This window comes from Topomyia yanbarensis, chromosome 3 (genome assembly GCF_030247195.1).
Source record: "Topomyia yanbarensis strain Yona2022 chromosome 3, ASM3024719v1, whole genome shotgun sequence".
NCBI classification, from domain to species: Eukaryota; Metazoa; Arthropoda; class Insecta; order Diptera; family Culicidae; genus Topomyia; species Topomyia yanbarensis.
In genome coordinates, this window is record NC_080672.1 from 397,138,150 (window position 1) to 397,160,254 (window position 22,105).

Here is a 22,105-nt window from a genome sequence, read left to right on the forward strand (position 1 = left end):
TTGTATGGAAATTAGTATGGGAAAACCAACTTTTTTGCATTTTCAATTTCACGGACTACAATTCTTCCTGTAGTATACCAACAATTAGATAGAAGTGTAGTCCAGAATATGCTGAACAACTTTGCCGAAGGATGCATGGTGCTAGAATGTCTCTACAACAAATTATAGCTGTTCAAAGTTCGATATATCGAATTAATTGCCAAAAATAATTTTTTTTTTGCCAACACTGCGGGTGTTCCAATGATATTTCATATAGCATACCAAAATAACATCATATTCTTTCGATTTACCACATTGGTATGCTTGGATGAATTATTCAAAAGCCTTAGCTCAATTTCTGAGCATAGGTAGTTTCGCAATAGGGTATAGGGAGAGGGGGGGGGAACTTTTAAATATGGAAATTTGAACTGAAATAACTGAAATCTTATCGAGTTGGAATGTTCAGATAAATTATTTTACAACATTTACACAATCCACAAGAGCCCCAGTTCAACAGCAATTTTTACTTGAATTCCAGCTCAAATGCATAAACCGATAGAGTCGGAATCGATTGTTTTCTTTGAGCAAGATTCCATACTGAATTAATTCAGGATTTCGAACCGGTTCCGGAATGGATTTGAGGGATAGTTGGGATAGGTTGGTGTGGCGGCGCTAGTGTTTATCGTATATTAATTCAAATGTTTACATACGTTTTTTAAATATTTTTGTTCGATCATGGATGTCTGTTCTTTGTGACCCTACGTTGTACACTTCATTATGAGTCAAATATCATGTGATCCATGGAAATCAATCTAGAAAATTATTGTAAATATAAATATGTTAATGAAAGTCAGATTGTGGTAAGTTTTGATGTGCAATACCAATTTCACAATTGATTATTCCTGTAGTTTGGTGGTTTTGGTGGTGATTACCTAGTGAACTGTAGTTTGGTGGTGATTACCTAGTGTTTATGTGAGTAGATAATAAATCCGAAAATAAGTATTATTTGTAATTTCATATCAGGCAATTAAGGGCGATTAAATGGCGCGTTCCCTGGGCGATTTTGGGGAGATTTAAGGGGCGGGTAGAGCGGCAAAAAAATGACGGCGGCAAATCGCCCAAATGTTGCTTATGAAATAGCCCCCTAATAGCCAGCAATTTGCTGAAAAATTGAAGGGAAATTAGCGCATCCGAGTTGACAAATAGCCCCCCGTTAGCCAGCAATTTGCCCTTTTTGACTGGGTTTAGATGAAACGCATTGGTTCCAGGTTGACCAATATTCGGGGGAAATATTAAAGATATGAGTCGCCTACACAACCCCTTTTTAACCATAGAACGGTTTCGTCGCTTTTTCTATACGCAAATGGTTTTGTGGGGTACATTCTTACCTTAGAACTAAAATCGCTCTAATATGCCTAATTTTTATTGAACTTAATTTAAATTGGACAGTTTTATTCTAAAATCATTCGTAAAGTAGCCTGTTCAAAAATATGCGTGTTTTGTCTAATGTTTCATATTTTATAGAATAAGTATTTAAATTACATAAAAATGCCCTGTTTTCTTTAATATTACTAAAACTCCGGTAGTCTTTAACCGATTTTGACCATCTATACGGCGCTGAAAAGATTTTTAAATTGCCTTTTGAACAAGTAGTAAATTATTTAAAAATCGGTCAAAAAGTGTATTTATTCCGATCCATCTTTGAACACCAACCGCAAATGCAAACAGTAAAAATACAGCAATGTGCAGTAACGGAGATAAAACAGGAAGTATGTTCCAGAGCTTGGGCTACAGAAGATGACGAATCGAGTGGTGCATATTATATACAAATCATATTCACGGATGTGTTTTGCCTCTTTCATCAACAAAAGCAATAATATCGATAACAATCCAAGCGCATTTTACACAAGTTTCTTGCTTACTATGTATAGATATACAGTCGTAATTCGCTGGTTGGGCCACACCTCTGTCCAACTAACTAATTTAATTCGTTAGTTGGACCGACTGACAAATGTCAAAAACTCTCCAAAGGAGATGTTGGCAATATAAATGCATCTCTTCACATCCCTAAATATTGTCAGATTGGTTGTCAAAGTAAATTTGACAAGAGATTTTGACGTTCAGCTGCTTCTTGGTTGGACAATGGTCCAACTAGCGGAGGTCCAACTAAAAAGTGATCCAGTTAAAAAGTGTCCAACCAGCGAATCACGACTGTAGGTTGCACCAGCTTTAATGGAAGTTTAGTAATGAAATTGATTTATGATAAAGATTGCTTGAAGTTAAAACAAACCGTAACGGAATAACAGAGATAGCCCTGGGGTACAAATGTACTCTATAAAACAGTTCTAGAGTTAACTATTAAACAGGCCATACACGATACGATTGGTCGTACGATGCTTTTCTTCTCCATCTATTACGTCACCATTTTGCTCTTGTCTCAGTAAGCCGTTTAGCTGCTGATTTCCGATTGTCAATAAGCTGCCAGCCTTATTACGATCTTCTAGGATAGTCCACAGCGGTGAACTCACCCTACCTCACTGAGTTTTTCGACGGAGGAATTTCTCCCGACACTGATACCCGCTTTCTTGAGCCGTTTTACTCCCAGTTTTATCGACATCTACTCGGACTCTGTGTGTATGTGTGTATGTGCAAGAGTAGGTATGTGGCAAACTCTCATTCGTGTTTCTTAGCATTGGCTGAACCGATCTTATCCAAACCAATTTCAACTAAAAGGTCTAACACCCAGACAGCACGCTATTGATTTGTTTTTGATTCTGATGTTTAGTTTCTAAGATATTAATGTTTGAATGTGTAAAAATGAAGTTGGTTAAGTTGAGGTCAATGGCATCTTCGGAGAATTTGTTAGATGTAATATGGTCTTTCTTTTGGTATTGTGTTGTCACATATTAATCCCCCTATAAGCGAAATATTAAAAAAATGTCTTTGTGATTATATTGAGATGATGTCTTCGGCAAATGTATAGCTTTTCTGTCAACATCTTTACTGAAGACACCAAGTGTCTGTCTTGTATGCTTTAAAAGTTACAGCATGTTTTTTTATTGTTCAATATAGTTGTAATACACCATCCGAATTTTATTTCGGAAACGGAAAAGGATAAGATCAGAACATATTTTGGAAGCTTAAATAATTGATTTTAAACACATTTTCTATAAAAACCCCACCTAACAGTGTGTAATTTTTCTTCTAATATTTCTTTAAGACTTAACTTAAATGAAAACCTAGTGATTGGAGGCTATAATTACATTTGTAGGACCATTGTCTCACAAATTTTATTTGTCTTTGTATTGGTGACAATACATAAACCACTTTGATTGTTAACCATTCTTCTCTCATTCGTTCGTTTGTTTGGGTGGTTTGTGTTAAAAAGTGTCCTAAATTAATAGATACAATTAAGGGGGTCCTTTAGCAGACAAAAAAACATGTTTTCGTGATTTTTGGATAGGAAAAGTTCTAGTTATTGGAAAATGTATGCGTTTTTTGTAATCACATTGGAAACGCTAAAATAAAAATTTTCCTTGGAAATCTTCACAAAAAGGCGAAGTCAAAGACTATTTAGTTTCTGTAATACCTAATTGGCGGAAAAAGTGCAGTTCGTAATTCTTGTTGAAATTAATGAAACAATAAAGATTTTATTTTCCGTAACTTTTTTTTAAAAAAAAAATCGGTTTTCGGTATACATTTTTTATTTTAGCGTGCTAAAGAAAGGGATAAAACGGGTTTTCTGGTGATATTGTTTGTTAGAATCTTCAAAAGGCTATCTGAAAAATTGTAATTTTCTCTAGCCAAGATTGCAAAATTTTAATAAGGGGTTACACCTGTGTAGGGCATGAAAAAATAAGCATGTTTCAGAAATTTCACTTGACGCATTGTAACGAGGAATCGAGATCCCGTAAATTACCATTTATAATACAAGTTCTGATGTACAAATAATGAATTTGTCAACTATTTTCAACAGCGGTTGGATAGCATTTTCCAACAGGCGAGTTCTTTTGGTCCATGGCCGGAAATCTGTCTCCCGTAATCTTTGATCTAGAGCCAAAAACAAAAGATTTTCCGATTCCTTAGAACAATAGAAAGCGACGTACGTAGGGTTTTTTAGACATTTCTATTTTCCAACAAAATGCACCCTTTTTATTATAAAATGTCATAAAAATCGATAAAAAAAATTGCTCACAAAAGCCCCTACGTACGATACTAACAAGCCATTATGAACACACTGAATATTTCAGAAAATCATTTTTTCGGTAGAAAATCATTTATTCGCGTTATATTTTTCACTACACTCAGTAATGATGACGCTTTTCTTTAAAAAAATCCGTTATTGATAACCCAAGTAACAATTGAAGTTTTATAGCACGCTACAAGTGCAATGTATGTTTTTGAGGGGCTATAAAACTATCATAAAAGTACAATTGTTACTAGGGAACTTTCCAATTTGTTTTTTGGCATTGGAATTAGTAATAATGATGCAAATCAAAATCCTTTGTTCAATCACTAGCTGTTGTGAGTCCAACGGTATCCGAAATATGTTGCTCACAGCGAGGTCACGTTTAGAAAAAGTCTATATCGAAATAATCGCGTTGAGGTAGCGTGTTATCAAAAGCTGCAATTTTAGTTTCTAGTTCTCAGATCGGCATGAACATTTGAATAAACGCAATAAATGATATGTACTTCAAATATACGCAATATTTTTTTTTGATTTTTTGCCCAAGCACAATATATAGGGTAATTTCGGGAGAGATGCCGCACTTTCTATATCTCGTATACAGGGTCACTTTTATACGGTAATATGATATTGTGAGTTGGTCTTTTGAAGAATTACAACACTGGAGATGTAAAATAATCCTTATTATTAACTTACAAATTTTTTATTAATGATTATGTGCGTCCAGTTGCATCACGGAGTGTCGAAAGTTTTTCATTACCACATTAAAATTTCTTTTTTTTAAATTTTTTTTTTTGGTAAATTGTGTATCGGTTGAGTAGCTGGGACCTTTTAGAAGGAATTCTGATCATGAGCACGGTCATCCATAATTTCAGAGGAAAATGTCGTCGTGCGGCATCTCTCCCATACAATTGGGAGAGATGTCGCATCAAAATTACGGGTGAGATACCGCACTCGGTGGCGGAGGATGCGTAGCTAAAATGTATTTTTTTCACCTCGAAATGTCATTAAATGATCATTTGCGTCAGGTATAGATTATTAATAAGGTATATCGACAAATTAACGGACCTAAAACAGTGGCATATAGGAATATGAGTCTATTTATTTATATATTTGAACGGGCAATATGTATCTAAGTATTAGTTACTTCGGTTTATTCTTTAAAGTTTCAGGCACTAATTTTAGTAAAGGGAATTGATTTGTAGTGATGACAATTTCGACGAATTGATGCTTTTTAAAATGAATCTTTCAAGAACAAACCAAAGTTATATAAATACATTACAACCAAAAACTGCTTTTAAGGAACCCCTACCAATATATCGCTCGTACAAACATATAAATAAACAGTACCCTTAATTAAGTTACTCCAACTAAACCGTTACACAAGGTTGCAAAAATAAAATATTTTTAAAATGTTGAATAAAAAATGTTTCTAGAAATGGTATTACCCCCTTAAGAAAAATGAAGGTGCTGGCTGATTTATAGGTGTAATCAAACATCATGAAACTCAGCTGAAGACCCCTAATCACAAAAACATCAATGATATCTAAAAATATTTTTGTTCACCATTTTTCAGTTTGTGACCATGGTGCGGCATCTCTCCCGCAATGACCTTTTTTTCTTAAAAATGTTCATGGAAATTTGATGAATTTTTTTTAGGAAAAAACCTATTCACAGTATTTTCGAAACTTGTCGCAATTGATAAAAATGATTTTATCGAATATTGAATGGTTAACTTCGATGCAGGATCGATTTTAAGAAATGTGCGGCATCTCTCCCCAAATTACCCTATAGTCCCTGAAGGGAATTGAGTTTTCCATTTATATTGAATTGAATGAAAAACATAAACATTTTATTCATAAAGTAATAGTAATAAGTTGATTGTCCGCTTATGTTAATGGGTTTTTATACTTTACTTTTGATTTGATTTGATTTTCGAAATTTCTTGCAATTATATTGTCCCATGCTAATATCCGAAGAGGGAGTTCTAATATTTATGTGAAATGTCTCATCACACTGTTAGGTTGATTAAAAGCGTTTTTTGGTTATAATCAAAATATTTTAGGAAGGAGCCCGAAAACTAGATGTGTACGCTCAACATTATTTTGATAGACAGGTTTTTTAGATTTCCGTATTTTACCTGTTCCTTGCGAGTATATCATCTTTGGATTAGCCTTTCGAGATCTTTGAAGAAATTAAAATTTCAATTTATGAAGGTTGTCTTTCGAAAACTCTATTTGCCCCCCCTCTAACACGTTGTACGACAGATCGTATCGTGTATGGGCCGCATTAGGATTACGCCTGCTACACCAGACATGATTCTCATCATCTTTGTTAAATCCAGTAGTTGCGAAGGACACCACCACTATCAAACCCTTTAAGTAACTATATTAATTACTCCTCGGGTACCGCAAGCCGTCGTCATCATCATAAACTTCATTCAACATGCAAACTAAGTAAGAGGATCTCCAACCACGCGAAGGCGGAGGCCACGCAGAGATTAAAAAGAAAACCGTTACATAGTATTGCTTTTATTCAGTTATACCTTTATATAAGTTCATAGTTATTATTACTTCGAGGTGAGATACATTAAATTAAATATTACATTGGGTGCTGAGCAGAGCCTGTGATGGTGGGCCTGCTTTTAATCTAATAACACCTAACTACTCTCCCATACTTTCGGCCGTATGAATTGAAATTAATTAATTTGTTCTAGAAATGAAGAGGAGAGTGATGATAATAATGCCTTTTTTCCTAGGAGAAACAGAAAAAAAATAAAATTTTCGAAGCCAAAAATTAAAAGTGCAAGAAGCCTAGTTTTCGGTTTTAGCTTTCACACGTACCGAGCCGCTATTATTGCGATCCGTCTACTATAACTCGACAGGGTAACTTTTGTGCTATGTTGATCGGCACCTACTATGTGGCGCAACGCAGACCAAACTCGTAGCCTGCTTTGATTTGCTTTACTTATGCGCTATACTAGATATACCTAGCTGGTAGGAAAATTATTGTATTATAACTACAATTAGCACTGAACGTCCGTCTGCGAGCTTTTGCTGCCATTATTATTTCAACTGTTCAGGCTGTTTAACTTTTGAAGTGCAATTTGTCGGTTAATTTCTGCGGTTTCTTTATTGATTTTAGCCGTCTCGAGATCAGTTTTTAATATTTCCATCCGCAATTCGTGTTCGCTCTGCTCGTGCTGTTCAGTCAGTTTCCCATTCTGCTGGCCACTGTTGCTAGTGGTGGGGGCGCAAGCACTGCTCGGAATTGGGGAACTGGGTTGCTGTAGTTCCCGCTGCTGCTGCGAATGCGTATGCTGCTGCTGATGGTGCTGGTGCTGATGGGCCTGATGCGGCTGATGCTGATGGTCGTTATGACTATTACTGTTGGTGCTAAGGTTCTGAGCTTCGTGGAATGCGTTCTTCCACTGACCGAGCTCGTTCAGCCGGTTGAAGCGGTTCTTGAGGATACTTAAAGCTTCCAACGTGTTGGTCAGGTCGGTTTGGGTCATGTTCACAGGTACATCGGTTACATTGGAATCGCTACCGAATGTTCGGCTGTAGCTATCGACGTCGACACTTTTGCTGTTATTATTATTGTTGCTTAAATGTTCGTTTAATCGACTAGCGAAGCTACTCGCTAGCAATTCATTGAATTTGGTATGCGCATTTTCTGCCGAGTAGGGCGACGAGCTCGGTAGGGCACCCAGCCGTGCGAATTTGGCCGGTCGACCCTTGTCGTAGTCATCACCTTCCTCCATGGAATCCTCTTTGATTTGTACTTCGCATAAATTTTGCGAATTTTTATCCCTGAAACAAGAAAATATTATAATTTGCTCAATTAAATTTATTGGCGGGGAACTAACCACATCGACGAGCTTTCGTCGTCATTTTCATCACTGCAGTCCTTAATCGACACCCCCTGGGGGAGATTCTCCTCCAGGGACAGCTTCATCTTGGAGTAATCGACGTCATCCATCAGTTCATTTTTGCAAACCTTTTTCGCCTCTTGCATAAACTCCCAAATTTCGAACGTGAACTGACTGGGCTTTTTGCGATCTGCCACCTCCTGGCCGTATCGTTGGATGCGCTGCTGGTAATCAAGCATCTCGGCACGCGTGCAGGCTGCAAACAGAGACGAGATAAAAAACGCGTTGGGTGAGAAAGGTGGAGAAGGCAAGCAATGATACTGGTAGAAAGAGGAAAAAAAGGCGCGAGAAATTGGCGGCAATCAAAGTTAAATGCTGTATTATTTATGGCGATTTCGCTTGAACCTGAAACTGAGTCAGGTTCTAACCCCAACTGCTGTCAGTTCATACATTTTGACAGCAGTTGGGGTTAGGAACTGACTCAGTTTCGCTTCAAACGAAAACCACATTAGGCTCACAACAATTGATAGCATATATAGGCATTAGGGGCGCCTATTTGGCGCGGTGGTTATTTCAACAGGGTCTATCGGTGTTGCGTCGAGCACTGGGAATGAGGCGGGTAGTGTTGTGGCTGCTTTCGTTTACAAATAACCGTGCGCCGCTTATGATTAGGGTAGTTATGCAGGGAATTGCTTGTTTCGATCTTAAAGGACAGTGTGTCTCCATCGCATTCGAGTGAGGGGTCATTAATATAATACGTGGATAGAAAAATTCTCAGTTTAGCCTTCCTTTCCACGCCTCTTTGGACGACCGATCGTGTCACTGGTTTTACTCGGCATTAGTTAAGAAAAGCAAAGCATTGAGCAAGAAAACAGCATTTTTGGTAGCGTATCCCGATCAGAATGAAATAACAAGACTATAACAAAACACAATTTTTGTGACATATTGTGTTATAAATTAGGTCTCGTTAGTAGTTAAAATAACAAATTTATAACAAGTAATGCGAGATATAGCTTTGAGATATTTCTGTTATGTCTTCCTGATCGGGTACCCGACATACTATGACAGGTCATTGACAACACATCCACTGTTCCCAAGATTCGAACCGCTGACCTCGTTCTACAAGTTCGTCCATTTATTATGCTATATTTTTTTCCATTTATGATATTTTCCCCTAAACAGTTCAAAAAGATAATCGCCTCGACTTCCACTCACCTTTCATCCGTCGCCACTGTTCCTTCAGCCGGTTGCAGTTCCTATCGGTACCGAAGGCGATCGCAAACTGCTGATGGATGATTTTCCACGCCCGGTTCTTCAGTGACGTAAGCGCACTATCCAGTCGTTTGTTTTCGATGATGTGCATATCCTTTCGGCATAACTCCAGCAGAAAGTGCTTCTCCTCGTAGGCCCAGTTCTGTGTGCGTTCCCGTTTCTTGAAGCGCTGCGCCGATCCTAGCGTGCTCTGGAGCATCGTTCCCTCGATCATTGATGGATGAATGGATGTTTCACCACGCACACACGTTATAAAAGTAAGAAAGGTAGGTGTATATCACTGAGCGCGATGCTCGGCTCTTTGGTCGACTGGCGGTGCTGTTCTTTGGATGGTGCCGATTTGGTCTACATTTATGACTTTGATCCTGTTGGTAAAAATGAGGAAAAACGAGAAAAAAGTGAACTACTTTTCTGTGTGCATTAAGAGAACAATAGATATATGTGATGGTTGAAAAAAAAATGGCTGGATTGTAGAAATTTCGGCGGCAAAAATAAAATCGCAATAATATGCTAGAGATATGTGTAACCGGTCGGTGTGAAGCTGAGTAATGCATGCATGTTCGGGGAAGAAGTATATGCTAAAAAGCGTACATATAAAAGCTCAGAGTCAAGCCTTTTCTCGGCACTATTTCAATTAATGGGCGTTCGGTGATATGTAATTATTGATCGTGCTAAACTATGTTGAGCTGTGCGTTGCAAGCAAATGGGCGATTTGGCTAAATGTATGCACTTCAAGGTGAACGATGTGCGATGAATGATGGGCGGTAGCAGAGAGGGGTGAAATATTTTGCCTAACCGTTATGAAAATGAAGCGGCGCCCGGCGGCGATCGGTTGCGGCTTGCAATCGTCCTATTATCCAAAATGGTAGTGCTCAGGGATTAGACTGGTTGGGAAAAATGCTGCAATTTTTTGTCGGCTGAAAAATTGTTCAGTTGTCAAGAATATTTTATATATTATATACACAACATATAATGAAACTGTTTTTTGCCCTGAAGATGAAGGCGTTGTAGACCTTTGGAACGTAGGCGATAGACAAAATAACATAATATTTGCTAAAACTGTGACCAAAAGCCATCTCCATCTATTTTACAATAAAACAAATACTATTGAGTGTCTGTCGGATTTCGTGCACACAACTTGATATTGCGCGTGGATATTTTGTTCTGAAGCGGATTAGTATTTGCTTGTTTACAACATCACTGGAATCATTCACTTTTACCTTGTCGTTCACATCAATGGCTTGATGCTCGCGAAGTTCTTCTTTTTTTGTTGGTCACGAGTGCAACATAGGTATTAGCTTCCTCGCTGTCAGGGCTGGTTGTTGATTTGGAGGTGCTGCACTCTGCTTTTGAAGTTGTCATTATGGCCTGAATAGCAGCCACAGTTTTGGTAGCCGTTTGCGGTTCAAATTATGTTGTTAGAGAGAGTTCTTTAGTAGGTTGGTTTGTCGACAATGCATGGGAAATCGGTAGCGATACTTTCTGCCCAGCATGTAAAGTTTTCCATTGTGTGCCGTATGAATACAGTACTGGGGCGCATGAATCTGTCCTTGATGGGTACGTCTAGCATAGCAATTTTTTTGATATCATAAAGTCCCCTTCTATATTGTAACAAATGTCACAGTAAGCTCAGATGCCAAATTTGACATCATTTTAACAATTTTTGACCCCGACCACTTCGCTTGAAGTTTTCGATATCGGCACTATGGAAAAATATGAGTAAAAATATATTAAATGCTACAACTTTTGAAGTGGTGCTATAGTTTATACCTTTTTATAAAGGAAACATTCTTAGCATTTCAATGAAAATATTTTTGTTTCTCAAAAAATACAACAGTTGGAGTTTTGAAACATTTTGTCTTGAAAATCCCCCCCGCGCCTTAAATCTACCGTTGAAGATGTTGTTTCCGCAGAAGTATCAGTGCTGCGTGACCTAGTTCGGCGAGCGGGTACGGATCAGATGTGTGTCGATGATACCGAGACCGGCAATAAAGTTGTAAAGAACACTGCAGCCGTTGCCACTTATGCCAGCGTTCCGTTCTAACTTAGCTCCAACAAGGCTGGAAAAACGCAAGGCACATCCTGCCGTTTTGGAAGATGATAATGACGATTGCAGCATTCTGAGGTCCGGAAAACGACGGAAAATGACTACTAAAAAAACTTCCAGAAACGAATCAAGTGGTGAATTAACGGCTGCATGCGAAACGCCTGTGAACACGTCAAAGTTACAGTCACTTAGGCCAGTTTCGCATGTTGCGAAAAACAGTGCAGTCTTGAAAATGGAGCAAACTGTTCTGTTCAAACCGAAAGTTGTTCAACTAGCGGAAATAACAAGGAAAGACATTCGTGAAAAGTTGGATCCAATTGTCTTCGATGTCAAAGAAGTGTACTACCGTGAAAATGGAGAAGCTACTATACGGTGTGGATCGAACGAGCTTGCACTGAAAATGGCTCACGATGCTAAAAATAAGTTTTCCGAGGCATATGAGATTGAAAAGCTGAAACCTCTGAAGCCAAGATTCAAGATAATAGGATTATGTGACGAAATCCCAGAAAACGAAATAATCGCCAAAATGAAACAACAAAACAATTTGCCTGAAACGGATGATTTGAAAGTTATTCGCGTACAGAAGTCCAAACGAACTGAAAACACAAGAGTGGTAGTGTTTGAATCTGACCCCTCGACGTTCTACTGTCTGATGAAAGCGCAACGGGTCAATATTGGCTGGGATGGCTGCCGAATCTTCGAGGTTGTTGATGTAATGCGCTGTTACCGCTGCTCTGAATATGGCCACAAAGCAGCGATATGTAAAAATTTAGTATGCTGTCCAAAGTGCGCAGAAGAACATCCAATAAACGAGTGCAGCTCTGATTTCGAAAGATGTGTTAACTGCCAACTATTTAACTCAGAGCAGGAACTTGATGCCGACAAGCTTGATTTTATTCATCCCTCTTGGAGCTCTGAATGCCCGCTGTACCAAAAACGCTTGAAGAAAGCCAAACTTAGAATTGACTACTCGACATAGCAACCAATGAAGCTAGCCATCCGCAATCCAAATGATGATGACCGCAAGACTGTTTCTCCAGGTAAAGCCAAAGAGGGTATATGTCCTCCCGAAGTTACCTACGATACTGCACCCCCTCAAAATAATTTTCGGTTCCAGTCTACCGTTGAACAACCTACTTCCGGCTCCGTAGCTGATATTCATCTAGCCATCCGCAATCCGTATAATGATGACCGCAAGACTGTTTCTCCATGTAAAAGTCAACTCAAAATGTACTATCAGAACGTGAGAGGACTACGCACAAAGATTGATGAGCTGTTCGTAGCTGTATCCGACGCAGAACATGATGTCATTATCCTGACAGAAACATGGCTGAACGATGAAATCAACTCGCTGCAGCTATTCGGACCTAGATATTCGGTATATCGTAACGACCGTGACCCGATCGCTGCTGGTAAAAAAAGGGTGGTGGTGTACTTATAGCTGTTTCCAATCGGTTAGCATCTAAACAAAAGAGTTATGACAATAGAGGTCTAGAACAACTCTGGGTAAACATTAATAGCCAGGGTACTAACACATGTGTGGGCGTCGTATATCTTCCTCCGGACTCCGCAGATAACATAAACGTTATTCAAAATCACATTCAATCTGCACTCGACATCGCCAATTCGCTAGAACCCCAAACCTCTCATTTGTTATTCGGAGATTACAACCAGCCTGGTCTTGTCTGGAAAAGCACTTCCTTCGGCTACGCCTATGCCGACCCCTCTGACTCATCCCTTTCGAGATCTAGCAGTGCTTTAATAGACGGGATGTCTCTACTGAACATGCTGCAAATGTGAACGATTAAGAATGGACGAAATCGCACGTTGGATCTTCTGTTCATAAACGCAGACGCATACATGAACTGTCATGTGTACCAAGCAGATGAACCACTCGTTAATATAGATTCCCATCATCCGCCTCTCTTAGTTGAGCAGACCTGTCCACGACAGGTTATTTTTGATGAGATGCTGGAAGATTTCAAATATAACTTTTCAAAAACTGATTTTCTTGGACTCAACAACTCACTGCAAACTATTGACTGGATTACCTCGCTTAACAGTGCAACCGATGTAAATGACGCAGTAGAAATATTTTCGTCGATACTGATACAACTGTTTGAAATATATGTCCCAGCACCGCGTCCTAGACAGAAACCACTTTGGTCCAATCGACGACTTCGAGAACTTAAACGACTGAGAGCAGCCGCGCTTCGTCACTATACCAATCGACGGAATCCCAATACAAAACGTGAATTCATTTACGCCAGCAACAGTTACAAAGCTTATAACCGCTTCCTCTATTCTCGGCACGTGCTACAAATGCAATCTAACCTTGAGCGAAACCCCAAACGTTTCTGGTCTTTTGTTAATGGGAAGCGCAAGGAGAGCGGACTTCCTTCCAGTATGACTTTAGCTAATGAAAGTTCTAATACGGCTCGTGGCATTTGTAATCTGTTTGCAAAACATTTTTCGAGTGCATTTGAAACAGTTCCGACTACTCCAGTACAGGTTGAAATCGGACTACGCGATGTTCCCAGTGACGTGATGAATCTAGGTAGCATCCGTTTTTCCGAAGAAGATATTGTTGCTGCCATTGAAAAATTGAAATCCTCGACATCGGCTGGTCCAGATGGGATTCCTGCTATTATTTTAAAAAGATGCGCTAGAGCCCTTTCTGCTCCTCTAAAACTGATCTTTAATCAATCGTTGTTGCAAGGGACGTTTCCTCTGTGTTGGAAAAAGTCAGTTATGTTTTCTGTCTTTAAAAACCGATTTAATCCACCTATCAGTGAGATGAGACATTTCTTACACATATCACTGTTGTATTATTCATTAGCTTGCCGATCACACGCTAAATTTACGAGCAACTAGATGTGAGATGTGCACGAATAACGCTTCGAATAAACTGAATAAATTAAAGAAAAATAATAAAACAAAACAAAATTTAAAATAAAAAAGTTATTCATAAAATGGACAGAATGATTAACATAAATCAAATTAATAAAATAAATAAATCAAATTGGCTCAAATTAAAATTAGACGATATTAAAACGTAATGAAATTAAGAGAGTAAATTAAATTGTTTCAGGATAACAAGCTATCATACAATAACATAAAGGACTGGCTAAACCGAATTGATAAAATTAAGAAACTGAATAAAATATGTGAACTGGGAAAAACTAACCATTAATAAAATGATTGAAATAAATAATATGAATAAAACCATAAAAAAATTGGAATAATAAAATAAATAATATGAATAATATGGATTAAATTAACTCTCATACATAATTTTCTAGCACATATAGGGTTCCAAAACCGTTTTTCTTAAAATTGTTAGAGTAAAGAAACACGAAAAACCTGTTTTGATCAAGATAGATGCTTCTCTAGCAGTGTCAGAAGCTGCTGAATTTTTACATACCAATCCTTAATACACATCTCCTGCAAAGTTTTCAATAGTTCGTTTGGGCAGAAAAGGTAGCCGAAAGCAGTCCAAATTAATAAGATTTATCAGTTTTCAAAAATAGTTGAAGAAAACGAAGATATATCAAAATATAATTTTTCACTTATAACTGAAAATGTCTCTGGCAGCACTGCTCCAGTGAAATCCAATCAGAGCAATTGCAATAACTTCAGTTATAGGGATCTTTCTTGTAACTATTAGCGCTTAAATAAACGGTGATTGTCACAATTATTAGTTTTACTTTTTGTGAAGAAATCTTGTCCAACCCCAAAGTTATACTGCCCATGAACGCATATTTGTCCCGTTTTCTATGGGATTTCCTATCTTCATGGGACTGATTTGCAAGCATGGGCAGTATAGCTATTTGAAAATGTTGTTGTTCATAAATAACAGGATAAACAGAGAGTTAATAAAATCAATAAAATGAATGGAATGAATAAAATAAACAAAATAAAGAATTTTTATCACAATAAAAATGTTTTCTGTCTATACTTTTTATCATTTTTCCATTTTGTTTGTTTTTAAGCAGTTAACTTATTAAAATGAAAAAATCAGCGATATTAAAAAGTAATAGAATTAATAGAAGAAATTATATTGTGTCTAATTAATGCTCTAGATGAAATGAATAAAGTGAATGACTGAACAAAATTAGTCAGATTATTAAAATGAATAAAAGTGTGAACCGGAAAAATATCAGAAAAAAATATTAGAAAAAAGTGAATAAAATAAATTAAATGAATAATTCGAATAAGATACATAAGATAATAAATTGATCGGAATGCATACAAAGAATTAAATGAATACAATAGATAAAATTGGGTCACATAAACAAAATAAATAAAAACAATGCTAAATGAAAAAAATCTTTACAATGAAATGATCATATATTTATTATTAGTCAAATATTTAAAATGCAAAAAATAAACCAAACGAATATAATACATTAAAGGAATGAGCTGGAAAAAATGAGAATATATAATAATATTTTAAGAAAGTTATTGAAATGAAGTAAATGAATAAAACGAATTTCACGAATTCCAAAACCATTGTTTTAGAATATTCTGAAATGTTTGTGAAAATCCCATTGCAAAGAGCACGTTTTCGTTCTTCTTTTCTTGACGGAATTTTTAGGATTATCTGGTGTTTCTACTTTATTGCTGGTCCTTAATTAGTCATCAGAAAATCTAGAAATCAGGAATTTGTTTTGGAATTAAAATATATCTTTTTGGTTACAGACATCTGAAAAATGATTTTGTATAGAATGGAATTTTCAGTTCCAGTATTTTAACGCGTAATTAGAAATAGTAAACTGAGAAAAGGCCACCTGTAAATAGTATTCATTCGCATTGAAATATCTAGAAAAGAGTGTCAAGTGTCCAGGCTATGTTGGAAATTATATTATTGTCGATGGCATAAAACTCGTACATGCAGTCGATTACAATGCAGTCTTTTTCCACCCACCCTTATTACTTGCGAATTGTTTCGTTCTGAACTCTCGTTCTGGAGATATGGGTAAATGAGTCCTATACAAAGCAATACCATTGCAAAGAAATGGTTCAAACTACCAGAATAATTATTTAAATTCATCGAAAAGCCAATTAGTATTGAAAGTGCCCCTGGACTGCTTTGAGACACGAACATTCTTGAAATTACATGTTGTATTTTTTCGCAAAAAATATTCTTTTAGTCACATTGATCACGAAAAATGTATATTGGGGTTTTCAGTTCAACTCAGTGTCAGTTGTGAGGAATGGTAAATTATGGTTAGAGCTGTGACATTATTTTTGTTTATAGTGCGAAATTTTGATTCCTTACATCTTTATTTTCAATAATGCAACTGATAAATTTTCACTACAATTTTGTTATTCAAAAATACAGTTGCTCTTGGTGATGCTACGAGTATAATATGAATATGAATTATATTAGAAATCTATTTTCTCACTACTAGGAGGATTACTTGATGTATTCATATACCATCCAACGTTTATCTCACGAGTGAACGCATTGCTCAATCCAACGGGTAAATTCATCAACTCTGGACAATGAGGGTTGATGTAGCGTAGTTGGTAAATCGATTGCCTTGTACGCAGCGCACCTGGGTTCATGTCCCGACCCCGCACATAGGGTTAAAAAATTTTCATAAAAAAAATTTCTAACCCGAAGAGGCGAATGACCTTAAGGTTAAAACCTCTATAATCGAAATAAAAAAACTCTGGGCAAATTTGCACTTTGAAGTGAATTTACACATTATTTTGTCTTTCAAATTAACTTGCTTATTAATTTTTGAGAAATAGGTAATTGACGCAGATGTGTTTGCATACCCGGATATTCAAAATCGGTTTAGTTTTGACCCTAAAAAACCAGTAAAGCAATATTCTGTATGGAACGGTCTCATTTTTCATTAGTGAAAATTGGTAATCGAAGAATGAAAATACAAAATGTTTAATATCTCCGCCGCTCGTGAACGAATTTTGACAATCTATAGCTTGTTAGAAAGGTATTTTCATAAGCTTTTTGTTTTTGTTTACTTCACGCGATATAGCTGCCTTGTTCGAATGTTATTCGCTTCAAACCAGCCCTGTTTTGACAAAATTACTCATATTTCAGAAAGTAAACAACATATCGAAAAACAAAAATAATAGTGTCAAATGGGAGCGTTAGGCCTTTCATTTGAAGCTAGTTTCATTAAGATCGGTTCAGTCATTGCTGAGATAATTACATGACATTTTGTACATACATACATACACACATACACACACACACACATACAGACATTGTCTCAATTTGTCGAGCTGAGTCGATTGGTATATGAAACTCGGCCCTCCGGGCCTCGGAAAAAGTTTTCAAAGTTTGAGCGAATCCTATACACACTAACCCAGCCCAAACTTGTTCAGTAATTTCTTTTGACGACTTGCTCAGTAAAGTGATATTTTTAAGGAGCTGTCAGCAAATTGTTTAAAAATTTGCGGAATAGTTTTCATTTTTTAGCGATTTTCAGTAATTTCTCGAATAATTTACTGAAACCCGCAATATTTTTCACTGAATTTATCAGCTCTTCTGTTTTTTTCGGTACATAAACATTATCCAGTAAAATACTGACTGATTGTTCGGCAAAATTGTACCAACGTTACCGAACCTCGTCAAAAACTTACTAAACAGGTACAGCAAATCATCTGTCAAGTCGCCATTTTCAGAGGAAACTGCTGACTGACCAGTGTTTTTTGACGTTTGTATAGAACGGATTACGGAGAGTTCGGTACCAAATTGTTTTACTGAATTGATTACCGAACGGTTTGCTGTTCAAAACCCCAGCAAAATTTTACTGTACCCAGTAATTTAAATTAAGTGTGTACATTTCTTTTGTAAGAAATGTAAAAAGGTGATAAGCAGGACATAGCAAATTATCGAGGCATAACCTCTCTCTGTGCGGGGTCTAAGCTGTTCGAAATTCTAGTAAGCAATGTGTTGTTCCGGGAAGCCAAAACATATATATCGACGGATCAACATGGGTTCTTCCCAGGTAGATTAACATCAACGAACTTAGCACAGTTCACTTCACATTGTATTAAAAGTATGGAAGGCGGAGCACAAGTAGATACTATTTATACTGACCTTAAAGCAGCGTTTGATCGTGTTGATCACTCGCTCCTACTGGCGAAAATAGAAAGGCTGGGTGCCTCACTCAACTTCACTAAGTGGCTGGAGTCATACCTTGTTGGCCGTACCCTATCTGTCAAACTAGGAAATATCGAATCACATAACTTCATAAATTTATCAGGTGTACCCCAGGGTAGTAATCTCGGACCCTTGCTGTTCTCCTTATTCTTCAATGACGTTTGTTATATCCTTCCACCAGGATGCAAACTTATCTATGCAGATGACCTTAAACTGTTCCTCATTGTGCGATCTGAATTGGACTGCATCGAACTACAGCGACAACTAGATGAGTTTTGTAACTGGTGTGCTCGAAACCGGTTGACTCTCAGTGTATCTAAATGCTCAGTAATTTCTTTCACGCGTAAAAAAAATCCAATCTTGTGGTGTTATACTATCTCAGGGAAAACACTTGAAAGAGTGTCAGTTGTCAGGGACCTTGGAATACTGCTGGATTCTAAATTGACGTTCAGAGATCACTATTCCCACATCATTGCGAAAGCCAACAGGAACCTTGGTTTTATCATCAGAATAGCCAAAGAGTTTACTGATCCATATTGCCTGATAGCACTGTATTTCTCTCTCGTTCGCTCTGTCCTGGAAGCTTCAGCTATCATCTGGTGTCCGTATGCGAGTATCTGGATTAACAGGATTGAATCTATACAAGCTAGATTTCTCCGATTTGCTCTTAAATCTCTGCCATGGCGGAACCCGATAGAGCTGCCACCTTACATTGATCGTTGTCGTTTGCTTGATATGGACACCCTTTCAAAAAGACGAAATATCTCCAGAGCAGTGTTTGTAGGAAAAGTTCTAACAGGTGAAATAGATGCCCCAAATATACTTTCACAGATAAATGTTAACGCACCCCCTAGAAGCTTAAGATCGTGGGATTTTCTAAGACTCGACTATCAAAGTACTAATTATGGACAGAACGAACCCGTAAGGGCGATGTGTAGTGTTTTTAATAGTGTGTATGAATTTTTTGACTTCTCTATTCCATGTGATATTTTTAGAAATAGGCTTAAGCGGTTGACTTAGTGCATTAGATTTTGATTTGTTAGATGTATTATTAATTAAGTAATGTAATGTAATTTAACGTGCAATATTGTTTAATGTGTGTGTGTGAAAAGATAATGAGGTTTTTACGCCCATTTGGAGGGTGTCCCACTAACTGCAAATGGGCTTTTCCTCATTCCATATTTCATATTTCATGTAGACCATGTAGGTCAGATGGAATATCAATTGCTCTATGCTGCAAATCATACATATTTTGCAATTTTTCTAATGTGAAAAAATCTCAGAAGTCGATCCTGTGTTAGAATACGAAAAGTTTGAGTACATTTACAGAGCATTTCGTCATTCATATTAAATTTTATCGTTTTCTCGTGCTCTCTAATATTTTTCAATCAAATTTTATTAAATGAACCTTGTTTCTACGATACCAGTACACAAATAAGCGGACATAAGCTAGTCTCGTCTGGTGAATGCATGTAACCTAGAAGCCTCGAGAACACGACAGAATGAGACGGACAGATGACGGACTGGACCCGATGGGGCCTAGTTAAGCGAGTTTTAGACATTCTTCAAAGCACGGCTCAAAAAAGTTTTTAATAGTGCAAGTGATGAAACTGAATATAGGTGACTTTCGTAAGCCAAAGAAAATAGCGCAACATTTGAGGTAAACAACCGCGGTATTAGGTTGGCTCATTGCTTTTTCATTTTTCAGTGTTTTTTTACCTTCGCTCATGACGACAAGGATAAAGACAATATTTTGACAACGCAACATTTGAAGTAAACACCCGCGGTGTTGGGTTGGGTCTGTGTTTTTTCGTCAACTTTGCTCATGACGGCAAGGATAAAGACAATATTTTATTTGTTCTTGGTATAATGTACCCTGAGTTTAATTGATGCTAGTTGACGCGCACTTTGCTCGTTTGCAGTTCTGATTCGGGCAGAAGTAGAAGGTAGACTCTGCATTTCCAATTAATCCGCATATTCAGTAGATCATATCTATGTGATACGATACGGCTTAATGCCCAGCATTATATGACGCTAAATTACGCAGATACTGATGAGAGGAAATTGAAAAATATATTTCTCAACTTCCTAAAACTAGGTATCGTGGTCTTTATACTCAACAAGGATTACTTTTACTTCTTACTGGTGGATGAGTTACATTCAGTAGCAATAAGTGAAGCTCCGTCCAAATACGATCTTTTCGTATAAATCCGATTTTTCGCGCTGTGGAACACTTATGGAATGTAAAAATGTAGATTAGGTTTACGTAAGTCGGCCCTTATCCAATTCCATCATATCAGAAATACAGTATTGATAACGTTCGTCAGGCTGATTGTGTCAGCGCTATCAGCGACGAAACTAACACTAAAGACGTAAATACAAGAACCAAACGACACCATTAAAGTTGAACAAAGAAAGAGCAAAAATCGAAAACGAAAAAAGCAGTTTTTTCCACATCGTGTGCTAGATCTACATAAAAATCAATCAGCAGTACTGTAACAACATTGTACATAAGCTGATTGATTTTTATGAAGATCTAACACACGTTGTAGAAAAAATCTACTTTTATCGTTTTCGATTTTTCCCCATCCTATGTCCAACCTTAACGATGACATGCTGCAATGGATAGTCAAACGCACGAAATCGGAAGGACAGTCACTAGTATTCGTTTTCGTTATTTTTATTTTTTTACAGCTAGCGCATTGAACCGTGTCAAATTAACGTAATTTAAAAGAAAATTCTTTTAATTTTTCTGGCGCCGATCGGGGCAATAATCGAAGCTAATTAATCGATTACTTCGATTACCTATTAGTTGCAAATTGATTAAAATCTTTTTCGATTATCATAGCAGTTAATCGATTAAACGAATTGTCATTGGACATCCCTATCCGAGTCAGACGTACAGTCGAGCTAAGTGAACGACAACTAGCAGCGTGTCAATCTAGTGTGCATTGTCTCGAGAACAAAGGAAACATTGTATTTATTCATCATGAGCAAAGTTGTTGAAAAAGCTTTGTATCGACCCTACGCGGTGGTCGTTGACTTTAAATTTTATTCAATACGACAGAGCTTTCGTGACGTGCAATACCTTCTGATGGTGAAAATGCAAATTAGGCTTAAGGGAGTCGCTTTTGGTCAGTATCATCATCTCCGCAATGCAGCCTTTATATGGTTTAACATTTTAGCCCAAGTAGAGCGTTTGATTTTGCAGAACAACTTAAAACACGTGGTTGAAAGTGACAACATTGGAATTAAAATTCCAGTTTATATTGAAAATGATTATATAGTTGTAAGGCATGTAACCTTTCACCTCGTACTCCTCCTGAGCCAATTTCAAAATGCATGTCACAAGAAGAGGTAGAATCCGTTACACCTGATACTTGGAGAAATTTCTTCTCGAGCAAGTTCTCATGGATTCAAACACCATACAACCCCATAAAATATCATGAACATGGTCCGCACCAAATTTTACAACCATTAAAACACTTTGAAATGGTCTCAAAAACCCATAAAGACACCCAAATATAATTTTAAATTGGGACCTTGAGGACAATGGTGATGGTGTATTCATAGGTTGAAACCATTCCAAACACGATCAAAACACCATGC

At 37.2% G+C, this 22,105-nt stretch overlaps 1 protein-coding gene across 2 annotated transcripts in view; it reads right to left on the bottom strand.

The window, feature by feature from the left end:
* Positions 1–6,680: 6,680 nt before the first annotated feature.
* LOC131689228 (uncharacterized) overlaps positions 6,681–22,105 on the bottom strand; it is a 49,312-nt gene continuing 33,887 nt past the window's right edge. Inside the window, exons 2-5 of one of the 2 annotated variants that reach the window (XR_009305362.1) lie at positions 9,252–9,673; positions 8,034–8,292; positions 7,009–7,977; positions 6,681–6,919 (exon numbers count right to left, since the gene is read on the bottom strand). Coding sequence is in view for 1 of the 2 variants with exons in the window: in XM_058974176.1 (XP_058830159.1) it covers positions 7,236–7,977; positions 8,034–8,292; positions 9,252–9,522 (1,272 nt within the window). In the remaining variant the exon portion in view is untranslated. Of the gene's footprint in view, positions 7,978–8,033; positions 8,293–9,251; positions 9,674–22,105 lie in introns of both variants that reach the window. The other variant, XM_058974176.1, reaches the window with a different exon arrangement.